Here is a 27,769-nt window from a genome sequence, read left to right as displayed (position 1 = left end):
GGCACCCCCGGGCGCCAGGGTGCATTGTGGGAAGGAGGCGGCAGCGTCCCGGGCGGGCGGGAGGTGCACCAGCGGCGGCGGCGGCGGTAAATCCTCCCGGCCGCTCACAGCACTGTGGAGCCGCGTCCCCAGCCCGGCCTCGGACCGCGGCGCCCCTCCTGCCCCTCGCGGCTTCTCGCCCGCCCCTCCCCCCCAGCGAACCGGCCCTGACGAGCCGGCCGGCCGGCCTGGCTCCCCTCCCCGGCCCCGACGGGCGGGCGGGCTGCCCTGAGGAGGCGGGGAGGGGAGGGCTGGGTCGGCCGGCGGGCAGACAACGATGCCGAACTTCTGCGCGGCCCCCAACTGCACGCGGAAGAGCACGCAGTCGGACCTGGCCTTCTTCAGGTTCCCTCGGGATCCGGCCAGGTGAGCGGCGGGCGCCGAGCTGGCAGTCCGGGCCCTCCTCCGCGGTCCGCGCTGCCAACCGCCGGCCCTGGGCAGGCTCCGGGGCTGAGGGGCGTGGGACACAATTGTCGACCCCAACCCGGCTCCGAGGTGGGGAGCGGGCCTCGAGCTGTGGGCGGGCGGGCGCGCGGGGGCCTCGGAGCACGTGCGTCCGCGGGGGCTCTGCGTGTTGGGCACCACTCGAAATAAGAGGCAACTGGGCGGCACGAGTGGGTAAGGTGGGTTCTTGCCCTTTTTCGCTTGCTGTGTGACCTCAGAGAAGCCGCTTTCCTCTCTGGGCTTTAGTTAACCTAGCTGTCAAAAGAGGGACCTGGAATCTGGTTGTGGTCTCCGGGGCCCTTCTACCCCCGGGACAGTGTTTCTTTTTGGAGTCTGACCACCTTTGATCTCCAGTCACAACTGCTCCCTCCTTCGGACTTGCTCATGGTTCAAATTCTGTTTCTGACCGTTACTCATTATCTCACTTGGTTAATGTGGGGATAACTGGCGTGGGAGAGGACGGGGTATGCGAGAGGGCTTGGTAGTTGTTATTGAAACGTCTTCCTTGAGGTAACCCACCCGCTCTCACTTGTGTTTAGAGAGTGATAGAGTAGGGGCTGTGTTTGAAAGTCTGAGGATTTTCCTTGGCATGTCTTGTTGATTCATTCATTTCCGGCCAGTACCTACTGTGTGTGTGTGTCAGGGCACTAACGTTAGAGGTCCCGGAAATTCAGAGTTTATGAAACAGCATTCCTGCCTGCAGAAAGCTTACAATCCATTTAAGGAGGTAGATATATAATATATATAAATAGGCGATTATAATATAGCGTGCTGTTCTACAAATATTTATAGAATGCCTACTATGTACTAGGCATTGTTCTGAGCATTGGGAGAGAATAGATAAATAAAACGAAGTCTCTGTTCTCATGGAGTTTACATTCTAGTGGGGAAAATTAAGTAGATACACCGTCTGTCAGATGCTGATGAATCAGTTCAGTTCAGTCGCTCAGTAGTGTCGGACTCTTTGTGATCCCATGAACCGCAGCACGCCCGGCCTCCCTGTCCATCACCAACTCCCGGAGTCCACCCAAACCCATGTCCATTGAGTTGGTGATGCCATCCAACCATCTTTTCCTCTGTCGTCCCCTTCTCCTCCTGCCCTCAATCTTTCCCAGCATCAGGGTCTTTTCCAATGAGTCAGCTCTTCGCATCAGGTGGCCAAAGTATTGGAGTTTCAACTTCAACATTAGTCCTTCCAATGAACACCCAAGGACTGATCTCCTTTAGGATGGACTGGTTGGATCTCCTTGCAGTCCAAGGGACTCTCAAGAGTCTTCTCCAACACCACAGTTCAAAAGCATCAATTCTTTTTTTTTTTTTCCTTCATTTATTTTTTTGGACTCTGTGGGAGAAGGCGAGGGTGGGATGTTTTGAGAGAACAGCATCGAAACATGTATATTATCTAGGGTGAAACAGATCACCAGCCCAGGCTGGATGCATGAGACAAGTGCTCAGGGCTGGTGCACTGGGAATACCCAGAGAGGGAGGTGGGAGGGGGGATCGGGATGGGGAATACATGTAAATCCATGGCTGATTCATGTCAATGTATGACAAAAACCACTACAATATTGTAAAGTAATTAGCCTCCAAAAGCATCAGTTCTTTGGTGTTCAGCTTTCTTTATAGTCCAACTCTCATATCCATACATGACCACTGGAAAAACCATAGCCTTGACTAGACGGACCTTTGTTGGCAAAGTAATGTCTCTGCTTTTTATTATGCTTTCTAGGTTGGTCATAATATTATGGATAAAAAGCAAATCTTTGACGGGAGGGGGCTGGGAGGGTAGCGAAATGGGAGTAGTAGGGGAGGCACAGTTGCTGTTTTAAATAGGATTATCAGAGAAGGCCTCAGTAAGAGAGTCTATCTAAGCAAAGACCTGAGGTAGGTAAGGGAGTCAGCCATGGAAGTATCCAGGGGAAGTACATTTCAGTCTGTAGAAACAGTAAATGTAAAGGCAGGGCATGCTTGTTAGAGGTACAAGCAGGAGTCCTCAAGCTGATTTAAGGAAGGTCAGTCACTCAGTGGCGTCTGATTCTTTTCTTCACCCCATGGATTGTAGCCCACCAGGCTCCTCTGTCCATGGAATTCTCTAGGCAAGAGTACTGGCGTGGGTTGCCATTCTCTTCTCCAGGGGGTCTTCTCTACCCAGGGACCCAATTGTGGTCTCCCCCATTGCAGGCAGATTCTTTACCTTCTGAGCCACCAGGGAAGCTCAGAGGGATGTGGAAGAGGAAGAGATGAGACCAGAAAAATGTACATGTGTTTGTGTTAGGTGCAAATTGTGTAGGTTGTTGTAGGCTGCGGAAAGCAGGATGGCATCCTGAGTGAAATAGGAAGTCATCAAAGGGTTTAGAAGAGAGAGACTTATACGTTTAACAGAATCACTGGCTAACTTGATGAGTACATTGTAGGGAAGCAAGGGTGAGAGCAGAAAGACCAGTTAAAGGCAGTTGCAATGATCCAGGTTTAATTGCAGTAATCCAAGTTTATAGAGGTGGAGGTGGTAAATAGTTGCATTTGAGGTTTATTTGGAAGGTGAAGCCAGCAGGATTTTTAATGGTGTAGATATAGGTTGTAAGAGAAAAACAGAAGTCAAGAATGACTCCAGGGTTTTTTGCCTTTAAAAAAAAATTGAAGTATAGTTTATTTCCAATGTTGTATTATTTCTGCTATACAGCAAAGTGATTCAGTTATATATATACACACACATTCTTTTAAAAAAATTTTCCAGTACACACATTCTTTTAAAAATTCTTTTACAGTGTGTTTTATCAAGGATATTGAATGTCGTTCCCTGTGCTACGCAATAGGACCTTGCTATTTATCCATTCTATGTATGATAGTTTATATCTGCTAACCCCAAACTCCCAGTCCAACCCTGCTCCACCACCTTCCCCACTGGCAACCACAGGTGTGTCCTTTATGTCTGTGAGTCTGTTTCTCTTCAGTAGAGAGGTTCATTTGTGTCATGTTTTAGATCCCACATATAAGTGATATCATATGGTATTGTTTTTTTCTTTCTGACTTACTTAGTATGGTAATATCTAAGTCCATCCATGTTGCTGCACATGACATTATTAAATTCTTTGTCATGTCTTGTGTAGTATTCGATTATAGATGTGTACCTCCTTGTCTTTATCTATCTTTTGATGTACATTTAGATTGTTTCCATGCCTTGGCTATTGTGAATAGTGCTGCTATAAACATGGGGGTGCATATATCTTTTGAATTACAGTTTTGTCCAGATAAACGACCAGGAGTGGGATTGCTGGATCATACAGTAACTCTGTTTTTAGTTTTCTGAGGAACATCCATACTGTTATAGTGGTTGCACCAACTTGCATTCCCACCAACAGTGTAGCAGAGCTCTCTTTTCTCTACACCCCCTTCAGCATTTGTTATTTGTAGATTTTTTAGTGATGGCCATTCTGACTCATGTTAGGTGGTACCTTGTGATTCTGGTTTGCATTTCTCTAATGATTAGTGATTTTGAGTATCTTTTTATGCGCCTGTTGGCCATCTGTATGAAGAATGACTGTTAAGATTTTTAACCTGAGCCTTTTTTGAGCTATAGAAGACTGGGAGGAGCAGGTTCAGTGGAGGACTATAAAAAATTTGATTTAGGACATGTGAAGTTTGAGATCCCTGATAGACATTCAAGAATAGATGTTTTTCTTCATACGTATCCATAAATGAACTCAGAATTGTCCATGTTTAGATCAATGACCTAAATATTTAAGAGCCAAAACTATTAAAAGATATACAGGTCTGGAATTTAGAGACTTCCGGACTGGAGATTGTGAATATGGGCATTCTCAGTTTATAGAGGGTATTTAAAACCATGGAACTGGGTAAGTGAAGTAGACTAGGTCTGAGGATTGAGCCCTGTATTCTTAGTGTTTAAAGTTCAGGGAGATAAGAAGGAACAACTAACTCAGGAGAGTGAGGAATAGCCATTGGGTTCTGTGGGAGCAGAGAAGAGGAGCATCTTAATCTGATTGGGCCTCTCTCTCTTACTTCCTTTGAGCCCAATTGGAAGTATATTTCGCTTGCATGATGAAGGCACCACCAGTCAATTCTGGACCACAGGTTGTTAATCTTTATAGGTAGTGAATACTCTTTTCATTATACTCCATAGATGGGGAGTTTGGCCTGTAGGGGCTTAAAGTCTCAGATTTGGAAGGAGTTTGTAGATCTAGTGCAGTATCCTTTGAAGTGTTGGAATTCCCTCAGGAGTAGTGGCTTTTAAACTTTCTTGGGTCTCTGTTCCTTTTGAGAATCTAATGTAAGGACTGTTAAAAAAAAGACATAGACATGTTTTTGTATCAAGTTATTTATGGACCCTTAAGAGGCTCTGCACATTTCTGACAGGTGAACCTTTGCTAAAACACCTCTAGTGTCAGTTCCTTTGCTTTATGAGGGGATACTTGAGGATTCTGGACAGCATTGACTATTGTTTCTTCCTTGTATTGAGTGGAAATGTGCCTCCCCCTTATAATTTATGCTTTGGAGATCCTACTTTTGTTCTCAGGTGACAATGAACAAAGCTGTGTCCTGTTTTATCTATTTTTTAATTTGTTTTTTGGCCTTGCCTTGTGACATGCAGGATCTTAGTTCCCTGACTAGGGATTGAACCCGTGCTCCCTATAGTGGCAGGGCAGAGTCTTAACCACTGGACTGTCAGGGACTGGCACTGGACTCTGCCCTGTTTTATTAGGTTGGTGAAAAAGTAACTGCGGTTTTGGACCGTGAATTTTAAATCATTATAACTAGGCTCAGATACATCTTTATTAATCAAAAGAGGAATAGTTACAATCAAAACATTTTTGCCAACAAGAAATAAGTTTGTTTATTCCTGTAGTGTAAAAAATGGTGTTTCTGGATTCAACGCTCTTGGAGAATATTTTCTGCCTCTTGCTGGTTGTGGAAGCGTTTTGTCTGAAAAAAAAGTTGTCCAGATACTTGAAGAAGCAATGGTTGGTTCATGAGAGGTCAGGTGAATATGGCAGATGAGGCAAAACTTCGTAGCCCAGTTCGTTCAACTTTTGAAGCAATCATTGTGCGATGTGCCGTGGAGGAGAATTGGGCCCATTCTGTTGACCAATGCCGGTTGCAGGCATTGCAGTTTTTGGTGCATCTCACTGATTTGCTGAGCATACTTCTCAGATGTAATAGTTTCACCAGGATTCAGAAAGCTATAGTGGATCAGATGGGTAGCATTAAAATGATGTATTAACCACATTTATATAAGAATGTATTCCACTCTCAAACAGCAAAGTTCAACAATGGCAAGACTGCTATTACTTTTGCACCAACCTATATGTAAGAGCCCTTTGAGTATTTCATGACCAAATTACGAGCTTTTTAAAAACTCTTTTAAAAACATCTTTATTGAGATGTTCGCATACCATACTATTCACCTATTTAAAATGTGCAGTTAAATGGCTTTTGGTGTGTCATGTTATTAAGTTAACATTTTTTTGATAAAAATATGCAGGCGTGTCTTGGTGTCTGTAGAGAACTGTTTCCAGGAATCCCCTGCAGTTACCAAAATCCATGTATGCTCAAGTCCCTTATGTAAAATGGCAGTAGTGTAAAATTTGCCATTTTAATCATTTTTTTAAAAAGCATATTTGAGTGTATAATCCAGTGGCATTAGTTACCATTCATTGTGTTCTGCATTCATCACCGCTGTCTACTTCCACAGCTTTTTCGTTATCCTGAGCAAAAACTTAATTATTAAGCAGTAACTTTTTACCCCAGTCCATTTTCAGTCTTCATGAATTTTTCTGTTTTAGGTACTTTATACTCATATTATCTAAGTCAGTCATACAGTAATAGTTCTTTTGTGTCTGTCAAATTTTCTTAATGTACTAAAAGTCTTAACTTTGTATCACAACCAAAAATCAGTACTATAGGATTTCAAATTCTACTGTATTTGACAAATTTTCACTGTGCCTAGAGTTTATTATAATAAAGAAATAGTTTCCAGAGTTGCATACTGAATTAATAATTGTATTCTTAGAGTTAGTGGTTATAGCTAGTTTTTTTTTTTTTTCCTTCTGTAAATGGGTTGTAGGGAGGGTTGATAAAAGGTGACATTGCCAGCCCATCTATTATTCAAAAGTTAACTCACATTGTTAGCTAACCACAAATATAGATATATCTAATGCTGTTAAATAGTATATTTCCCATTCATTATATTTATAAATTCCATGCACATGAAAAAAAAATTATGGTTGCCCTGGGTCTTTGTTGCTGCACGCAGGTTTTCTCTAGTTGCAGTGAGTGAGGGGTATTCTTTGTTGCGCTGTACAGGCTTCTCATTGTGGTTTTTTTTTGTTGCAGAGCATGGGTACACAGGGTTCAATAGCTGTGACACAAGGGGTTGTTAGTTGTGGCTCGAAGACCCTAGAGCATGGGGGCTCCAGTAGCTGTGGTGCACTGGCTTTAGTTGCCTGTGGCATGTGAAGTCTTCCCGGATCAGAGATCAAACCCGTGTCCCCTGCATTGGCAGAGGGATTCCTACCCACTGTACCACCGGGGAAGTCCCTCTGCACACTTTGAAAAACAACTAGAAGTAACTTAAAATTCAAGAGTATAATTAATACATGGCACTCTGTGGAATTTCGTACCCTAATACCTCATATTGGTTTAGAAAAAGTAGCATTAATACACTTTAAATATATATATATAATATAATCAACTCACCTTAGGGCAGTGGCAGGAAGATAAGTTACCTAAAATTAAAATTTCTTTAAAAATACCTAAATTGCCCCAGGGTGGCTTGATTATTGCCCAAGCTTAGTAGAACTTATCCCCAAATCAGGTGAAGATACAGCTAGAGCTAATGAATTGCTCTTCTTATTAGAGTGAATTGGGCAGTTGAAACATTCTTCTTTCTTCTCAGACAGTACCGACTTTCCCCTGAGGTGGTGAGGTCTTATAAGATTCTTTGGTAGTTTAATCAAAGTTAACTGAGAGTTGGTATACTCTAATGTATAAAATGTAAAATGGTGGTTTCCAGGCATTCAGGAGGGTCCCCACGACCCTTTCACGGAATTTAAGAGGTGAAAACTACTTCATAATAACACTGACATTATTTGCCTTTTTTGTGCTCATTATCTCAGGAGTGTACTGTGGAGTTTTTCAGGGACTTTATAAAATTATGAAGTCTCTACTCAGATAAGTTATATATTGTGTTTTATAAAATTTTCTAAGTATGACTTCAGATATCGGTGTTTAGTAGACATTTTCTTGGAAATGAACAAAATAAGCCTGCCAGTTAAAGAAAAACACCTGACAGCCAAGCATTCAAACAAAAGTTATAATTTTGGAAAATTTATATTCCTTACCTTGAGCCAGACAACTCTCTAATTAGACTTTTCTGATGAAATCAGTGGTGATATTGATAAATGTGACTTTTAAAAAATATATCCTATAATGAAATGTGTTACCATTTAGCCAGTCTGCCAAACTTACTGAACTAATATTTTCCAAACTGATAAATTCATGATTTTACAAAGACATACATGGATAAAAGTTCTAGTCAAAGTGTAAGTTAAGAGTAGTGGATTTTAATCAAACAGTATGAAAAGGCTCATTGGTCTGGTTTCAAATTCCACATTGCAGCTAATCTTTAAGAAACCACCGCTTGTGGAGTTTTAGTGTTCTATCAAAGAACATCCACAATTATGTAGGAAATAGGAATATTGTAATAGTCTTTCAAACTGCATATCATTGAGAAGTCATTTCTTTCTTGTACTTCAGCCAAAACAACGTATGGCAACAGATTATATGCAAAAGCAGATTTGAGACTGTAGCTTTCTTCTATAAAGTTAGACATAAAAGAGATTTGCAAAGGTGGTGAACTGTGCCATTATTTTCACTAAATGGTTTTTGTTTTGGAAAGTATAGTTATTTCATTAAATGTTATCTATGATAACGTGTAATGGAATTGCTATTTTTAATGAAATAATATTTTAAATTTCTAAGTTGTAGTTTCTATAGTCATAAATATTGATAGATAAAATACATGTAAACAAAATTTCTTTAGTTACTCAATAATTTAAGGGGTAAAGGGCTCCTGAGACAATGATGTTTGAGAATCACTTCTATAAGATACAATCTTAAAGTACTTTCATATGATCTTATTTAATCCTCCAAACAATGCTGTGAATTATAATAATAACAATAATACTTATAGAATACTTCATATTCTGTGTGTCAGGCAGTATTCTGTGTGTTTTATGTAGACTATTTCAGTTAACCCTTGCAATAAATTTTGAGATAGTCTCTGCTTTCAGATGAGAAAAGCAGGCACAGAGAGATTAGCTAAATTATTCAAGATCCCAGAGAAATATCTAAAACCCCAAATGTAGGATAAAGTATGTAATATTATCCAAATTTATTTGACCATGAAACCTTTTTTTTTTTTAAATTGGAGCAATTCTTTGACTAGTGTTCTTTGGAATATGTTTTGGAAATCTTGGCATTAGTAGGAGGCCATTGAAAGAAAAACTTTCAAATCTTAAAAAGGAGTGGTCAGTGATGGTTGACTAGTACCAAAAGGGTGGTTAAGTTGAAGACAGGAAGTGACCTTTGGATTTGGCAGGAAGAAATTAATAACCTTTAGCTGTTCCTGGGTAGCCGTGATGAAATCTTACATGGGCCCACTCTGTCCTGTCCTGGATGTGAATCAGCCCTTTGTCCAGCTTATCCACACTGTATACACTACCTACCCATTAGTATTGGAAAGACATAGTATATATAGGGGTCAGTACTATATGTGGTTTCAGGCACCCACTGAGGGTCTTGGAATATATCCCCCATGGATAAGGAGGAGACTACTGTACATGGAGGTAGAATAGTCTTACCTACCTAGGTGTTTGTGTGTGTGTGATGTACACACTCTTTTCAAATCTGAAAATTGTTCCTCAGTAAGTGACATGTGAGTGAAGATCTAAAGACAGATCTTTGTATAGATTTTCCTGTGCAAAGGAAGTGAAAAAAAAGCAACAAGAAGAGTATTCTAGGTTGAATAAGCAGCACGGGGAACAGCCCTATGATAAAAGGAATCACAGTGCATTCATGAAACTGAAATAAGGCATGTGAGGTGGCAAAGTGAAAGGGTGGTGTGATATGAAGAGGGAAAAGAAAACAAGGGTTAGATTGTACAGAACCTTGTAAGACATTTGAGGAGTTGGTTCTTTATCCTAAGAGTAATGGGAAGTCACTAAAGGATCTTAATCAGAGAAAGATAGTATTCTCAAATTGGTTTTTTAAAGCATTTTCCACTAGGAGAAGAGGTCACAGAAAGGTAAGACCAGTTTGGAAGTTGATGGATTTGGGTAATCATTCCATTGTGCCAAGGGAAAAAAAGGACACAGAACAGTGACGGGGAGAGCTAGGACAGGGAAGACATTAGTTTTAAAGAAAGGTTGAGAGATAACTGTAGAAGTGTGTATGTGCATTTTAACATGTACACAAATAGTTGTAAGTGTGTAAAGAAAGACTTGTGGTCATATGTAATTTTTATAACTTACTGATGTAAAACATATATACACAGAAGATCGCAAATCATAAGAATATAGCTTGTTAGATTTTCAGAGTAACATGTCCATGAAAATTTTGCCCAGATTAAAAAAAAAAAAGAATATTACTAACATCCTAAACTTCCTCTCCCTTGTGGTCCTTTCAGTTATTATCCTACTGTCCCCCGTGGTAGGCACTGTTTGACTACATGCACATTAGATTAGTTGGTTATTGAGGGGGAGGGGAAGCGTGATGGGAAGCTGTTTTATTGGTATATGACATCCATAGGGAAAAGTGCAAAAATGATAGTCTAGAATTTGATGAATTTTTGTAAGGTAAATATACACAGGTCATGTTCAAGATCAAAAACATTACCAGCACCTCAGAAAGTGCCCAGTCCTGGTTGTTAACCTCTCCCTAAATGTATCCATTGTTCTCACTATCATTACTATGTTGAGGGGGGTCTCCAAGCCACCCCCATATTCACAGATTCACTCGAACTCGTAGAACTCAGTATATAGTTGCACTCAGTATATAGTTGTATCACAGCTCAGTATATAGCTGTACTGTATATACTCAGTATATAGTTGTACTCACAGCTAAGATTTCTTACAGCAATGTAGTAAGAGCAGGCATCTGCATCCTGAGAGGGAAAAGACAGAGGTAGAGTTGGAAGGATCTGTGTGTAGTCTTCCTTATGTTCTCTCCCTCCCATGTCTGGTCACTCAGAGTCCACTTTTCCCCAGCAGTGAATATGCAACATTTGTGCCAGAGAAGCCTTTAGTACTTTTTATTGGGTTCTGGTCACTTAGACACTCTCTGCTTAGTATATGCTAAAATTCCAGACTCCCAGAAAAAGGACAGACTTTCATTAAAAGTCATACTGTTTGCACGAACAGTCAAGGCACTAAAAGTCACCTTATCAGTTAGAGGAAATTTTAAATCAGTGTAGAGAAGCCAAATTCCAACATCAGCCAAAAGACCAGCCTTACAAACAAGTCTTTCTGAAGATAGCAGCTTGAGGCCTGCTGTGTTAAATAACTCTTTCTGTACAATCACCATATATGAGTTTTGCCTACTCTTGAACTTAATATGAAAGGAATTATATATTGTGTGCTCCTGACTTATTTTGCTCAACACGTTTGTGAGATCTAGCTAGTTCATTCCATTGCCAAAATAGTAGTCTGTATGTAATAGTATACCACAGTTTATCCTTTCTATCCTTGATGGGCAAAGTTGTTTCACCTTCTCCTCAACATTTGGTATTATTTCTTTTACATTGTAGTCATTCTTAACCAGTATTGGTAATAATTTAGTTACAGTTTTAATTAGTATTTTCCTAATGACTAGTGAGATTGAGCTTTTTAAAAAATTTTATTTTTCTTATTACTGAGCTTTTTTTTCATGTCTATTGGCCTATTCAGGTTTCTCATTTTTACATTTGATTGTCTGAATTATTTGTAGGGAGTTCTTCATACATATTTTGGATATGAGTTCATTGTTAGATTGGTATATTACAGATCCCTTCTTCCATTTTGTGGGTTGCCATTTCACTCTTAAATGATTCTTTTAATGAATAAGTTATTAACTATAAAGTAGCCTGATTTATTCATCTTTTCTGCTGGACTTTTCTTCTGTTGACTTTTTAAGAGTTTTTTGTGTCAAGGTGATTAAGACAGTCTTTTATGTTATCTTTTAGAAACTATATTGTTTTACCTTTCATATTTAGGTCTATAATCCACTTGGAATTTATTTTTCCATAGATGAAAGTGCAGGTCAATATTCATTTTTTCCCATACGGATGGCCAATTCAGGACTATTGAAAAACTTTTAACTTCACCACTGTGCAATGATTCCTTTTCTTAAGCATTCACAGCTCTCCATTTTGTTCTATTTTTTTATCTTTGTGCCAATATCACACTTATTTTTAAAAAGATATATGCTTTTTTTTTAAATTTTTTTGACTTCATCTTGAGTCATGTGGAAATTCCCCGACCTAGGATGAAACCCGCACCCCCTGCAGTGGAAGCTCAGAGTCTTAACCTTTGGACCACCAGAGAAGTCCAATGCCACAGTTTTAATAAGCTTTATAAGTCTATCTGGTAATATAAGTCTTTTGACTTTTTCCCCCCAAGATTGTCTTGACTATGCTGATCCTTTGAATTTCTATATAAAAAGTTTTAGAATGATCTTTGTCATTTCTCTCTCTCACAACGAAGAGACGCGCATAAAAGAACTTGTTGGGATTGTGATTGTATTAAATCAATAAAGCATTTTGAGAAGAATTGATATCTTTAGGATTCAGTGTACCAATCCATGAGCTTGTGTATCCCTCCATTTATTCATTTAAAATTTTTTTCTAAAAGAAACAATAAAAATTAAAAGTTTTTTCTATTAGAAGTCTTATATATCTTTCATTAGATTTATTTCTAGGTATTTGATATGGAACAAGTAGGTGTAGTTAATTGGGCCCACTGCTCAACTTATTCTTGATTGAATCTGAGTGTTCTTTTTATCAGAAAGCTATTTCAGTTTGGTTCAGAAATAATACAGACAGTGATATTCTGTGTGGAAGATCTCCAGAGATTTAAGAATTAAAAAGCAAACTAAACTCTAGCAATATGGCATTTGTTTTATAGTGAGTTTTTATACCAAATAATTCAGATGTTGAAATCGAAATATTTATAATCACATTGTACAACTATGTAAGAATGTGATTAAAATACAGACATCTTAGGCATCGTTACTGTGTATAGTAATTAATACCTCTTGGTCAAATGAAATGCTTTACAATTTTAGGTTAGATAATCAACATTTCACCATGGTAATTTTGTTTTCCTGAAATTTCTACCGAGAGCTTAGTTTTTCTCTTTTAGGTGCATAGAACATTTCTATCCTTTTTGGAAACAATTTAGAGCAGTGTCTGGTACTGTCCATGGGGTCGCAAATAGTCAGACACAATTTAGTGACTAAACAGCAGCAGCAGCAGCTGGCTCTTTATAAGGGCTTAATAAGCGTTATGGTGATGAAAATGATGTTAATTTTTTCCTACAGATATTTAAGCACCTAGAGGACATGGACTTTGTCTCAGTCACTGTCTGTTAACACCATCTGTGTACTAGATTGTGTAGACACAATCCCTGCATTCATGGAACTTACAATCTACTTTGCACGTATCATTGTAGATAATCATGTTTATAATAAAGCAAATGAATATAGCCATTATGCTTCCGTAATAAACTCTATAGTTATTTACAGAACATCTACTTAGTGATTTTCTACAGTGACAATGTGTTTTCATATGCTTGTTTAAGTTGAAATCCTAGTGGGAATGTTAAGCTATTGGCCTCATGGTTGTGCAGTTTTTTGCTTGTACTGCCGATGATTAAGTCCTCTCTGATGCTAGGATGTCTTGGGAGTTGAAAGATTCAAGTTTAAGTTCTAGTTTTACTGCTAATTTTGTACATGACTCTGACAAGTTACTTCTTAACCTTGTCTGTAAATGAATGTACTAAATGATTTCTGAGGTTTCTTCCAGCTCTCATTTTGCTGTTAATCAACTTCTCCAAATTATGTTATATTTTTGGGGTCTAGGGGAACAGAAATCTATTCTCCATAACAGATATTTACCTTAAAACTGAATGCTGAAATTTAAATGTTGAGCTCATAGTCCATAGTTTTATTTTGGCTCTATTTTTGTAGATGCCAGAAGTGGGTGGAGAACTGTAGGAGGGCAGACTTAGAAGATAAAACACCTGATCAGCTAAACAAACATTATCGACTGTGCGCCAAACACTTTGAGACCTCTATGATCTGCAGAACTGTAAGTGAGCAGAGGGTTTGTTTTTGTTTGTTTTGTTTTCACTCACTATTTGGTTGGAAATGTAAATCTTTATATATTAATGTTGGAGCGTATCCTTACACCCTGCCACTATTTTTTCCTTTAAGATGAAGACAGATTTGGAACTTAATAGTACCTATTTTGTTCTTAAAAACCTCCGTGTGTGTGTGTGTGTGTGTGTGTGTGTGTGTTTTAGTGTGTGTTTTAACCCTTCTATTTCTGATGCCCTATTCCCACTTTATCAAAGGTCACCACTTTTTAAACTTATTTTGTAGCCTTCAGAAAATTTTAGATGATTATAAAAGTGTATGTTTAAGGTGAATTTGACATTTTTATTTGGAACAGCTTCTCTAGAGCTTTTATATGAGTGAAATCTTCATCAAGGGATAGAGCTCTTTGCAAATTTTTGTGTGTACTGTTAGAACCTACCCTTAATTTTTATGTGCTGGATACAACAGGAAGCAAATCATACAGTTCATGTGACAAAAACATTTTCATCAGTAATCTGCAATTTCATATCAAGACCTGAATCTCTTAGTCTTATTACAGTTAACTGTGAATTTGTCCAGATCACTTCTCCTCTCTGAGCCCCAATTTCTAATGAAGAATTTAAAGCAGATAATTCCTGAGGTCTAAGATTTTTAACCGTCTGTGATTCTGTTACTGCTTTGATTCGTAAAAGGCACAGATAAGACAGATTTGATTGAAATAAAGCAGACTTGAAACAATTAAAAACTAGTTAGGAAGACAATTTTGTTAAGTATTCTTGCTTAGGTATGAAAGCAAATATTCTTGTTTAGGCATAACTGTCATCAGTTAATGGGATAGACATAAATTTAATTTGAAGATACACTATATACTGTTATGCAGCAATTTATTTTGATATTTTTTTCAGATACATTTTGCAGAGGCATCAGAAAACTAAAGAATGATTGGGTTATTTTATTTCTCAAAATTAATTGAAGCAGATACTTGTGAAGTCATTGGGAGGTGAGCCTATTCCGGTTCAACAGTTTAATCACAAATATTTGAGGGATATTTTTGCCTTGCTTTGTTAACAGGGTAATGATCAAAATAAAAAATTTCATCTGTTTAAAAGGCAAACTATGTTCTTGACATTAAATAAAAATATCCCAAATTATTTTGAATACACATGCCATATGCATTAAAAAATTTTTATTTTATTAATAAATGCCATTTCTTAATCAGTTAATTCCAACAAGATTAATGTGAAAAATATAAAAATATAGTTCTATTCTTGTTTAGTCAGAGCATAGAACAGAACTATTTTTACTTTTTAAATTTCCACATAATTTTTAAATCTTGAATCAGTTAATGCAAATGTGAGAGATTTTCTTTCTCCATGTATAGAAGATATTGCTATTAAAATCTGGGTTATCTAATGTTTACACCCAAATGTTGTAAGAGTTTTGAATTCATTAGTTTGGCATTTAAGATCTCATCAGTAAACATTTGTGGTTAGTTCAACCAAAACCAAACATTATCTTTGATGCTAAAGTAAGATCATTACTTTATACTCAAGCCTTCATTCAGCAGTTAAAGATTAAATTTTGATACTGAATAAAATTGTCATGCACAGGAATAGAATGTAGCCTTTTTTGGCATGGGTACTTATGAGTAGGTGTAAAAATATTGCATGTTTTTCATTCATGTATTGTTTTTTGGTCTATAATACCTTTGCTTTATAACAGATTAATTTTATATGAAATTTTAAAGTTCTCCACAGTGTTTTATCCCTCCTCTGTTTATTTAATTGGAAGGTATCAAGACTTGACTCTGTATATGGATACGATTTTGCTTTGAGATGTTTGCTAAGCAGGAAAGCTAAAGCCCTTAGGGTGTGGTATTGTGTTTGTGCCCTTCAGTGATTGTGTACCGTAGCAATCCCTGATTCAAACTCCATAGTAGACTGAGGATAATTGGCCCAGCACTAGAAGTTGAATGTCATTAAGAAATAGATTTTCTTCTTTGTGTTTTCCCTGAGGCTTGTGATTGAACTAGAAAATGTTGAATAGAAATAGAAATTCTTCCCAAATGTGTTTAACAGTTCTTTAGATAAAACTTAAGATAAGTGTGTTCTCTTTAGTTATATATATTTTCCATCATATTTTCCTAACCTTCTTTCCTTGAGTTAAAAACATATGGGGATTGTTACTTTTGTTTGACATATACTTTGAATGTGCTTTATTAGCTTTGAAACAATCATTGCTCCCACATAAGCTTTTTAAACTGAATTGTGTTTTGTTTTTATCAGTGCAAATTTGGGAAGACATTAAAGGCATGGTTTCTTTGGACTAGCTAAAGGAATGTAGTAGCAGTTATTCATCTGTTACTCTACCTCTTAATAAACTTCTTGTCCCTACCTGACATGTGGTCTATCTGGCTGTGGGAGACTGTCACTATCTAAATGTGCATCCAGCTTCTAGTCAGATTGAATAAGGTTATAAGGATAGAGAATGGTCACCCTTCAGTGATAAGACTATTATTAGAAATACCTGGTTCAGTGTTTGCAAAAATGTGATTATGTGTATAACTTGTGGCATATGAGTGGCACATATCAAGTGGCACTTGTGGCATATATCAAGTGGCACATGAATCAGTTTTTATCTTAAATTTTGTAATATGTGTTAAAAATATAACTGGCTCATCAAATCATTATTTTGTAGTTTTTATTCCTTAAGATTTTGTTAGTTAAAAAAGTGAGTCAACTATGAAAAAGTATAGGTGATTGGGTAACTGAAATGGCGAGCATTATGATCATTAGTGTGTGAATAACTTCATCTAATTCAATACCTGAGTTCTATTCAAAAGAAGAAACTGAGTCCAGAAAGGGAAAGTATTTGTCCATGGTCTCAGAGTGAGTCACGGGTAGAATAAGGACTAGCTCCTAAGCCTCCTGTGGAAGTATTAGTGGCTCAGTAGTGTCCAGCTCATTTTGACCCCATGAACTGTAGCCCGCCAGCTCCTCTGTCTGTGGAATTCTCCACACAAAAGAATACTGGAATCGGTAGCCATTCTCTTCTCCAGGGGATCTTCCCAACCCAGGGATCAAACCTGGTTCTCCTGCATTGCAGGCAGATTCTTTACTGTCTGAGCACCAGGGAAGCTCTTGGTCTCCTGGGTCCTCGTCGGTATTATTTCACAGTGCCTTAATGCTTCTCAGTAATAGTAGCGAAGGAGGAGTGAATGGCAGGTAAAGGAGGGAAGAGTTTTTATGAAACGTAAAAGAGGATAGCTAATTTGAAAAACTTATGTGCCTGCTTTCCTTTGTAGGCTCATGGAAGAACAGAAAAGTAGCTGGGAGATTGAATTAGAAAACTATTTATAAAATACAAATACATGTTACTTTTTATGCCTATCATCAGTTCAGTTCCTTCATTTATAATAGTAAGATTGCCAGAAGGACAAATGTAAAAGGAGTTAGAAAGCTGATCTGGACTGACATCATCAGTTCTGCAAGTCTCTATGCTTTAGAATTGGTGTTGAAGTACTACTGGGGAAATCATTAACAATCAGTTTTGTTTGTGTGTAATGTATTCTTAAGGACTGTTTCTGCATTAACGCATTTTTCTTTTTCAGAGTCCTTACAGGACAGTTCTCCGAGATAATGCCATACCAACAATATTCGATCTTACCAGTCATTTGAATAATCCACATAGTAGACACAGAAAACGAATAAAAGAATTGGTATGTCAGTGTGCTTCCAGCTTTTCTATCCTCTATAATATTATGATATCAAGTATAGATGCATTCATGTTAACACTGAACCAAGTTACTTTCTATATCAGTGTAGCATTATGGGGGATTAATGCCATGGTTATTGAAGTAGCATGGACCTAAAATGTTTAGTTTGTTTTAGTATTTGCTTTGGAAAGTCTTCCTCAAATTTAGCCAGTTGATACTTGTTGACTTGAGCCAAAGTATGCTGTTAATTCAGTTTAGTTCAGTTCAGTTGCTCAGTCGTGTCCGACTCTTTGCCACCCCATGAATCGCAGCACGCCAGGCCTCCCTGTCCATCACCAACTCCCGGAGTTTACTCAGACTCATGTTCATTGAGTCAGTGATGCCATCCAACCATCTCATCCTCTGTTGGCCCCTTTTCCTCCTGCCTTCTATCTTTCCCAGCTTTAGGGTCGTTTTAAATGACTCAGCTCTTCCAATCGGGTGGCCAAAGTATTGGAGTTTCAGCTTCAGCATCAGTCCTTCCAAGGAATATTCAGGACTGATCTCCTTTAGGATGGACTGGTTGGATCTCCTTGCTGTCCAAGGGACTCTCAGGAGTCTTCTCCAACACCACAGTTCAAAAGCATCAATTCTTTAGCTCTCAGCTTTCTTTATAGTCCAACTCTCACATCCATACATGACTACTGGAAAAACCATAGCCTTGACTAGATGGACCTTTGTCAGCAAAGTAACGTCTCTGCTTTTTAATATGCTGTCTAGCTTGGTCATAACTTTCCTTCCAAGGAGTAAGCATCTTTTAATTTCATGTTAATTTCATGCTGTTAATTATGGGCTACTAAATCATTTTCTTCCAGGGAAGCAGGAAAAAAACTCACCTCTTCCTTTGTGGTAAAGAAAGTGGGACTGAAGCATATTTCTAGAATATTTTGGCACACAGGGATTAAGAACGGGAAAGAGTGAAAGTTAAGACGTGGGTAGTTTTACTAGAGATAAGGATTCCATCACTATTAAGTACTGACAGGGTTTATAAAACTTGTAAGTCTCTCTCTGTGGCATCTTTGTGCATGTTTTTATAAACCTTTGATATCCTTAAAACCTACCTGGTTTTTGTTGACCTTAGATGAACAAAATGAAATTACTCAGACTCCTCAGACCCTGGCTTTCTGTCATCATTGCCACCAGGAAGCCCCTTATTTTTTTCCTTATTACCATTCCCATTCCTCCCCTTCCTCCATTTTGTATCCGTGCTCGTGTACTAATGAGTCATTTCAATCCATTGGCTATGTGCTTTTTAAAGATAACATTTGTCTAGTTTTCCTCATTTTCTTCTATATTTACCTTTCATAATCAGATCTTTGATCCATTTGAATTTGTATGGTGTCCGGTAGAGATCTAATTTACCTTTCTATTTATAAGGATCAAGTTTTCCCAACATAGTCTGTTAATCAGCCTGGATAGGATGCTGCTCCTTACATTGCTTTGTATTATATCATTTTCACATAGAGTGATTTCTTAAGTCTTCTTTTTCAAAATTGTCTTAGCTATTTGTAGACTTTTATTCTGATGTGTGAATTTGAGAATCCTTTTGTCATATTCTAGAAATTCTGTCGAGATTTTCATTATAAATACTTTGAACTAATATTTTTACAATGTTAATTAGTCATATCCACGAATGAAAAAAAAAACAATAAAATAGCTATCAAGTAGCATGGCAGTCATTGACAAAGCTACTAGTTCTTTGAAAAGACTATTAAAATACTTTCAAAACAGTACTTCTCTGGTGGTCCAGGGGCTGACTCCTCACTTCCAATGCAGGGGGCCCAGATTTACTCCCTAATCAGGGAACTAGATCCCACATGCCACACGAAACTAAAGGATTTTGCATGCTGCAGTGTGGCTCAGCAGTAAAAGAATCTGCCTGCAATACAGGAGACTTTCAGGAGACTTGGGTTTGATCCCTAGATCAGGAAGATCCCCTGGAGAAGGAAATGGCAACCCACACCAGTATTCTTGCCTGGGAAATCCCATGGTCAGAGGACCCTGGTGGGCTACAGTCATGGGGTCAAAAAGAGTTGGGCACAACTGAGCAACTAAACAACATGCTGCAGTGAAGATCAGAGATCTTGTGTGCTGGGACTAAGATCCAGTGCAGCCAAGTAAATAAACACACACACACACAAAATTATAATTTAGAAGTGCAGAAAGTAAAATTTTGAAAAATTTTCAGGATTTTTGTTGTTCTTTAGAAGAGAACGTGTACATTCTTCCTTAATTACTTCCTAAATTACGGTGAGAGTATGTTTTTCTGGTTAAGAGATTGTTTCCGCCAGTTAAAAAAATTATTTGTTTGACTGTGTTGGGTCTTAGTTGAGGCTCATGGGATCTTCGTTGCATCATGCGGGGGTCTTTTAGTGTGGTCCATGGACTGTCTGTAATTGTGGTGTGCAGCCTCAGTTGTGGCACAAGGGCTTAGTTGCTCTATGGCATGTGGGGTCCTCTTTCCCCAAGTAGAGATCAGACATGTGCAACCTGCATGGCAAGGTGGCCACTGGGCCACCAGGAAAGTCCCTCCACCAATTTTGAAGATCCCCCCCCCTTTTTTTTTTTTTAAGATTAATTCTAATAGTCTACTGGGTTTTCTGTGTAGTTGATTGTATCATCTATAAATAAGGACAAATTTGCCTCTTCTTTCAGTCTTCCAATTTTAATGTTTTCTGTTGCCTGTCTTATTGTTTGGTCAGGGTCATCTCTAGAACTGTATTGAGTAGTCCCAGTAATGTCATGGCTGATACACTTGTCTTATTCCATTAAATGTGATGTTTCCATTGGTATTGTTAGGTAATTTTTTTTTATCAAGTTAAAGAAATACCCTTTATTTTCTTTCAGTCCTCATATTCAGAGGTTTTTTGTGTGTCTTAACTTATGGAACATATCAATATTTTCATTGCATCTGTTCTTTTTTTCCCTCTTCTTTAATGCTTAGTGAATAACACTGATGGATTTGCTGATGTTGAACCGTCTTTGCCCAATTGATTGCAGTATATTTCTTTTCATTTTCATATACTGTTCGATTTAGTTGGTCAGTTTTGCATTTATAAGTCTTGGCCTGTAATTTCTTTTCACGTCTTCTTCTTACACAGTTATGATATCAGGGATCCATCGGCCTCATAAAATGAGTTAGATAACTTTTCTTTTTTTCCTCTCTTAATTTTCCTAGAAAAACTTGTATAAGGTAGATATTGTCTGCTCTTGAAAGTTAGGTTGAACTTGGTAAAACCATCAGAGGGCTTTAGGTGGATGAGGGAATATTTTGATTACCATTTCTGTTTATTTCTGTTGTTTCTCTTTCTTCTTGTGCTTTATATGTTTCCAAAACTTTATGAGCTTCACCTAGAGTTTTAGATGCTTGCCTTCCTCTGCTCCTAAAATTACTTTAATAGTCTTTTCAAAGAAACAGTAGTGAGTTTTATCACTGATTGCCATACCTATGAACTATTTTATTGGTTTCTGCTTGATTCAAAGGATTTATTTTTTGGCTCTTTTTTAGCTTCTTGAATTTTTAACTTATTTACGTATATTCAAAGCTATAAATGTCTATATTTTAGCTGTATCCTACAATTTTAGACATGTAGTGCTTTCATTGTTCAACTGTGAATGCTTTGTAATTTCCCCTGTTTCTTTAACATAAGATTGTTTTTATTTTTAGTTTCTAGACATGGGTTTATTTTTTAAAACTTTATGCCCCCAAATGTTTGATGCATAGAGGGTATGTATAGTCTATGTGATATTCTTTCTAATTTTTTTTTGCATCCATTATTGCTGTTGACGTCAATGCCAGTCTCATTCTTGTTCCTTTTTAGGTGAATGCATTTTTCTCCTTTAAATATTTTTTTCATATTTGATATTTCAAATTTCACTAAACTATATCTGAATGTGAGGTTTTTTCTTATCCAGACTGATACTGTACAGTTCTGAGGAATCCTCAGTTTTTATTTCTTCATGCTTTTCTTCTGCTCTGTTTTTTTCCTGGGACTTCTCATAGATGAATGCTGACACTGCACATCAGCTTTCTTAGTAACATGAAGCAGGGGTGAGGAGCTCAATCACTTCCCATCCTGTAGCTATCATTTCCTGTTCTCTGCCCCTCAAGGAACCTCAGATATCTTACAGGAGGCACACTCTTCCAGATCTGCCATCCTTGTAACTCCACAGCCCATAGGATGAGGAGGGAGTGCTCCAGACTGCCTAACCTGCTGACATTTTATCAGTACCACATCCTGTGTGCCCAGCAGGTACCCTGCTGTCTCCAGCTGCCACTGGTACTGCTGCTTTCATGCCCTACAATAGTAATGGGGTGGGTTGTGATCTAATAGTTATCGTGGGTTAGAGGGAGAGAAAAGGACACATTTAGAAAGTTCTCCCCCAGTCTAAGCCTGAATATGTCACTTGGCTGTCTGTGCTGCTTGTATCCATTTCTCTTCCATTTTGGCATTGTCACTTTCTCCTTCCCAGAGATTTCTCGCAGCTTTCATGTTAGGTTCTGGGATCCAGCAAATCCCTTTTACATGACATCCCCTGGGGTTAGATTTGGGGAGGGGGCATGATTTATGGACCTTGAGTTTGACCTCAAGTGCCATCATATATGTTCATGCCTTTTATTAGCCAGCACATACTTGTAACCCCAAATTATGATGATTTAGGTATAAAGTTAAATGATGTATTCTTTACCCTCTAGTATTTTATTATAAACTTGGAGTCATTAGCAGATTATTCTAGTTTTCTTGCCATCCGTCTGTTTGAAGAATGTATTCTTTATGAAGCATTTATGCTCTTGAAAGCATTAAATTTGGGACTTCCCTGGTGGTCCAGTGGTTAAGATTTCACACTTCTACTGCAGAGGACATGGGTTCAATTCCTGGTCAGGAAACTTAAGATTCCACATGCTGCATGGCATGGCCAAAAAAAAAAAAAAAAAAAGAATTAAATTTGACTCATAATATGCTTTTTACTTGAGTCTGTGATGATACACTGGAGTTCAGTTTTCTTAAAGATAATTCTTTCTTTTTTTCTTATCATTTAGAGTGAAGATGAAATCAGGACACTGAAACAGAAAAAAAGTAAGTGATAGTGTTAATGACTCAACTTCTGAATGCCTTTTTAAAAGGCCTTGACCTGGTAAGGACAAATAAATACGTTTTATGTCCAAAACCTACTGTGAGAATGATGTAAGAGTGTGGTAGGCATTGTCCTGTGGTCCGCAATTGTCTGTGAGATAAAATCTTAGCTCAGTTAGTCTTTATTGAGTACCACTATGCCAAGCACTTGGCCTTCTCTCTTTCCACTAGGTGCTCCCAGTGTGGTGGGGCACAAGGCAGAGTATCTCACTGTATCTCTGTCCATGCAACCTGTGGTGCACACTGAGTTCTTGGTAAATATTTAAAGAATAAGTGCTGTTGAGATCCTTGGCTTTATGGAGAGTAGGAGTCACAGTAGCTGTTCTCCAGGCACTGATGCCTGACTGTGTCACCAAAGAAGGAGGACTAGAGGAGCTTTTGTTTTTATCAATTATTACTATTAATCTTCCTTTCCTATCTCTTCCTACTACTGTTATTGTTATTAACATAACTTTTTACTGAGTGCTTACTGTGTGCCAAGTCATTAAGAGCTTTGCATATATTAATTCATGTAATTTTCACAGTAACCCTGAGGGGTAAGGACTATTATTTTTCCCCTTTATAGATGAAGAGACATGGAGTCAGGCAAAGAAAGGAGCAAAGGATATTCTGTGTCTTGAAACAGGGTGCCAGATTTGGGGAACTACACATGCATTTTGTTGTTCGGGCTTCTACTAACCCATGATGGTTAAAAAACGAACCTAAAGGGGCCACAGGGGCCAGGATTTACAGGGTTGTGAGCTAACTATGGTCAGAACCCTTAACCTCAGGGCCTCAGTTCTCCCATCCACATATGAAGAGATTATGCTGAGATTTCTGTTAATAATATACTAATATAGCTCTAGAAATTGCATGAATATAATTTGTAGTGTATTGTCTCATCTCTCATATAAAAGTATTGCTTAAAAGTTTCAGCATGGACCTTGGAGCCAGACAAGCTTGGATTTGAATTTTCACCTCTATCTGTGACCTTGGCAATTATTTACTGTCCTCATTTGTTAAATGGGGTTGATAACATGCCTGTAGAGGGAGCAGTGTGCTACATAGAGGACAGCACAGTGCCCCAGTAAATGTTAGTCCTTCCTGTCCTTTTTGTGAGGGCATGGACTGTCTGTATATGTAATGTGCCTTCTTAAATTCATAAGAAATTGTTCCTCTCAAAATAGCATTGACATGTAGGATGAATATATATTCATTCATAATGTTTGTCTCCTCCACTAGAGTGTGTCTTAATTTAATCTCTGCATCCTAATCTGTGGTCTAGTAGGTGACTCGTGAGTGTTGAATGAATGAATTTGTGGATTTTAAATATTTAACCAGTCATATACGTAATTTTTTGTTTGTATGATTCCTTATGAGCCTGTTTATAAAATTAATTCTTTGTTTTCCAGTTGATGAAACTTCTGAACAGGAACCAAAACATAAAGAAGTAAACAACAGCAATGCTCAGAATCCCAGTGCAGAAGAAGGGGGTGAAGAGCAGGATGAGGACATTTTACCTTTAACTCTTGAAGAGAAGGAAAACAAAGAATATTTAAAATCTTTATTTGAAATTTTGATTCTTATGGGAAAACAAAACATACCTCTGGATGGACATGAAGCTGATGAAATCCCAGAAGGTCTTTTTACTCCTGATAACTTTCAAGCACTGCTGGAGTGCCGGATCAATTCTGGTGAAGAGGTTCTGAGAAAGCGCTTTGAGACAACAGCAGTGAACACACTGTTCTGTTCCAAGACACAGCAGAAACAGATGCTGGAGATCTGCGAGAGCTGCATTCGGGAAGAGACCCTCAGGGAGGTGAGAGACTCTCACTTCTTTTCCATCATCACTGACGATGTGGTGGACATCGCGGGGGAAGAGCACCTGCCTGTGTTGGTGAGGTTTGTCGATGAAGCTCACAACCTGAGAGAGGAATTTGTAGGCTTCCTGCCTTATGAAGCTGATGCAGAAATTTTGGCTGTGAAATTTCACACTACAATAACTGAGAAATGGGGATTAAACATGGAGTACTGTCGTGGCCAGGCTTACATTGTGTCTAGTGGATTTTCATCCAAAATGAAAGTTGTTGCTTCTAGACTTTTAGAGAAATATCCCCAAGCTATCTACACTCTCTGCTCTTCCTGTGCCTTAAATATGTGGTTGGCAAAATCAGTGCCTGTTATGGGAGTATCTGTCGCATTAGGAACAATTGAGGAAGTTTGTTCTTTTTTTCATCGATCACCACAACTGCTTTTAGAGCTTGAAAATATAATTTCTGTCCTCTTTCAGAACAATGAAGAAAGGGGCAAAGAACTGAAGGAAATTTGCCATTCTCAGTGGACAGGCAGGCATGATGCTTTTGAAATCTTAGTGGACCTCCTACAAGCACTTGTTTTATGTTTAGATGGTATAAATAGTGATACAAATGTTAGATGGAATAACTACATAGCTGGCCGAGCATTTGTCCTCTGTAGTGCGATAACAGATTTTGATTTCATCGTTACCATTGTTGTTCTTAAAAATGTTTTATCTTTTACAAGAGCCTTTGGGAAAAATCTTCAGGGGCAAACCTCTGATGTCTTTTTTGCAGCCAGTAGCTTGACTGCAGTGTTACATTCTCTAAATGAAGTGATGGAAAATATTGAAGTTTATCATGAATTTTGGTTTGAGGAAGCCACAAATTTGGCAACCAAACTTGATATTCAGATGAAACTCCCAGGGAAATTTCGCAGAGCTCAGCACAGTAACCTGGAATCTCAGCTAACCTCTGAGAGTTACTATAAAGAAACTCTAAGTGTTCCAACTGTGGAACACATTATTCAGGAACTGAAAGATATATTCTCAGAACAGCACCTCAAAGCTCTTAAGTGCTTATCCCTGGTACCCTCTGTCATGGGACAGCTCAAATTCAATACGTCAGAGGAGCACCATGCTGACATGTACCGAAGTGACTTACCTAATCCTGACACACTCTCTGCTGAGCTGCATTGTTGGAGAATCAAATGGAAACACAGAGGGAAAGATATAGAACTTCCATCCACTATTTATGAAGCCCTTCATCTACCAGACATCAAGTTTTTTCCTAATGTTTATGCATTGCTGAAGGTCCTGTGTATTCTTCCTGTGATGAAAGTTGAGAATGAACGCTATGAAAATGGGCGAAAGCGTCTCAAAGCATACTTGAGGAACACTTTGACAGATCAAAGATCAAGTAACTTGGCTTTGCTTAACATAAATTTTGATATTAAACATGATTTGGATTTAATGGTGGATACATATATCAAACTCTATACAAGTAAGTCAGAGCTTCCTACAGATAATTCAGAAACCATTGAAAATACCTAAGAGACTTTTAATCTAGACTTTCTCTTATATTTGATATTTGAAAAAAAAAACTTGTAAGAAATTTAAAAATATCTTACAGAAAAGTTGTAAGGGTAGGCCACTTAATCACTGAATATCTTGACCTGTAGGCCTCCCATTGAGTACATTAGTCATTGATAATCTGCCTGTTTAAATGGCCTGTTTGAATGCCCATGCTTTGGAGATCTAACTGTTCTTCCAGAAGATAGCACTGAAAGTACCATATTACAGTTTTATGTGATGTCTGCTAATGGCACTTTGGAACTGTTTTAGTTAAGTGATTTTAGACATTACGTTTATCACTGTGGATCAAATTGTCAGGTATTAAGTTATCAGATCTTTGAAAAAATAAAGTTAGAGGAGGTATGGGAGGAAGGAATGCATTTTGTAAAATGTTACAGTGAAGCTCATGACTGACTTTTGAATAGTAGGAGTTATAAGTATGCTATTAAAAATCTGTAAAGGACAGTTAAGAAAATTATCAGACTACAAGAGAAACGTGTAAGCTTGTCAAACAAGGATTTCAGTGTAGATTTTCTCTTTATCAAGTGAAGTTAAAGCAACAAGTTAAAATTTGAATGGAAGAGCCTGCCATTGTTGTTCCACATCTGGTTATTGCTGTTTACATTCCTTTATTGAGCCTACGTCTTCGTAAGCTTTTTGGCAGGTATATGTTGAACACTTCAGTTTCATGGTCAAGAAAGGATCAGAGGCCATGGATACTGACAACTGATTTGTCTGTTTTCTTCTGTCTTTTTCCATGACTGTATCTACTGCCTCATCTTGATTTACAAGCAAAGCCTAGAAAGCCTACAAAAAGAAGTGTTTTGTAGTTTATCTAGGAATAATACAGAAAATATTGCTGTTATTTTTGGTGAAGAAAATCAATTTTGTATAGTTTATTTCAACCTAAATAAAATGTGAATTTTGTGTAAAGTTCAGATACATTTTTTTTCGTGGGGACAAAACAGATTCTTGTGGTAAAATTATCTTTTCAAAAATATCACCTTCACAATTGAAGGTAAGTTCTTTTCTCTTTGGTGTATGGTTTACTACTTGGGTATTAAAAAAACCATTTTAATTGTGAAGTTATTAAATGTAAGATGTATCTAACTTTTAAAATATTATATGTTGTATAACCCCTGATATAGTTAACTTTTGCATAATTGTTGCTGGCCAAAATGTAAATGAATGAATATTGCAGAAACATTGAATTGTTTATGTTGGGATAAGTTAGTGCTATTTGAGCTTCAGAAAACATGATGAGAGTGTATTTGCCGATTGCTGGGTCTTACTGATAGTAGTGCATTTTCTTCTTGTATACAAACAAGGCAGATGTGTCAAATCAGGACACATTACCCATGCAAGCTATAAAAATGATAACAGGGTTTTTCTTATATCCAGAGCTCTGAGAGGTGCCTCTGTCCTTGACAGAACTGTTCAGGTTCACGATGGCAGGATGACAGAGGAGGAAACACAGCAGGCCTTTTAATAGCTGCATCTAGTTCTTAGGACACTTAAGTAGCGATTTGACCTTGGCAGATTGTATAATCTGGGTATATTTCCTCAACTGTAAAACCACATGCTGCGCTATGAGGATGAGATAATTTATCATCAGTCATCTATTACTACTTAACGGTATGCCAAAACTCAGTGGCTTAAAAAGAAAAGAAAAAAAGCTAAACC

General features: G+C 38.0%; 1 protein-coding gene across 1 annotated transcript; it reads left to right on the top strand.

Annotated features, from left to right (window-relative positions):
- The first annotated feature begins 15 nt into the window (after positions 1-15).
- Positions 16-27,019, top strand: THAP12 (THAP domain containing 12). The gene is made up of 5 exons (XM_043907832.1): positions 16-405; positions 13,723-13,843; positions 17,462-17,569; positions 22,647-22,683; positions 24,132-27,019. Exons 1-5 carry the CDS (start codon positions 317-319, stop codon positions 26,063-26,065), a joined length of 2,289 nt encoding a protein of 762 aa, XP_043763767.1. The 5' UTR covers positions 16-316; the 3' UTR covers positions 26,066-27,019.
- Positions 27,020-27,769: the final 750 nt, after the last annotated feature.

This window comes from Cervus elaphus, chromosome 1, assembly GCF_910594005.1.
Source record: "Cervus elaphus chromosome 1, mCerEla1.1, whole genome shotgun sequence".
NCBI lineage: Eukaryota > Metazoa > Chordata > Mammalia > Artiodactyla > Cervidae > Cervus > Cervus elaphus.
The sequence above is the reverse complement of the archived record's forward strand: the minus strand, read 5'-3'. Positions and strand labels throughout refer to the sequence as shown.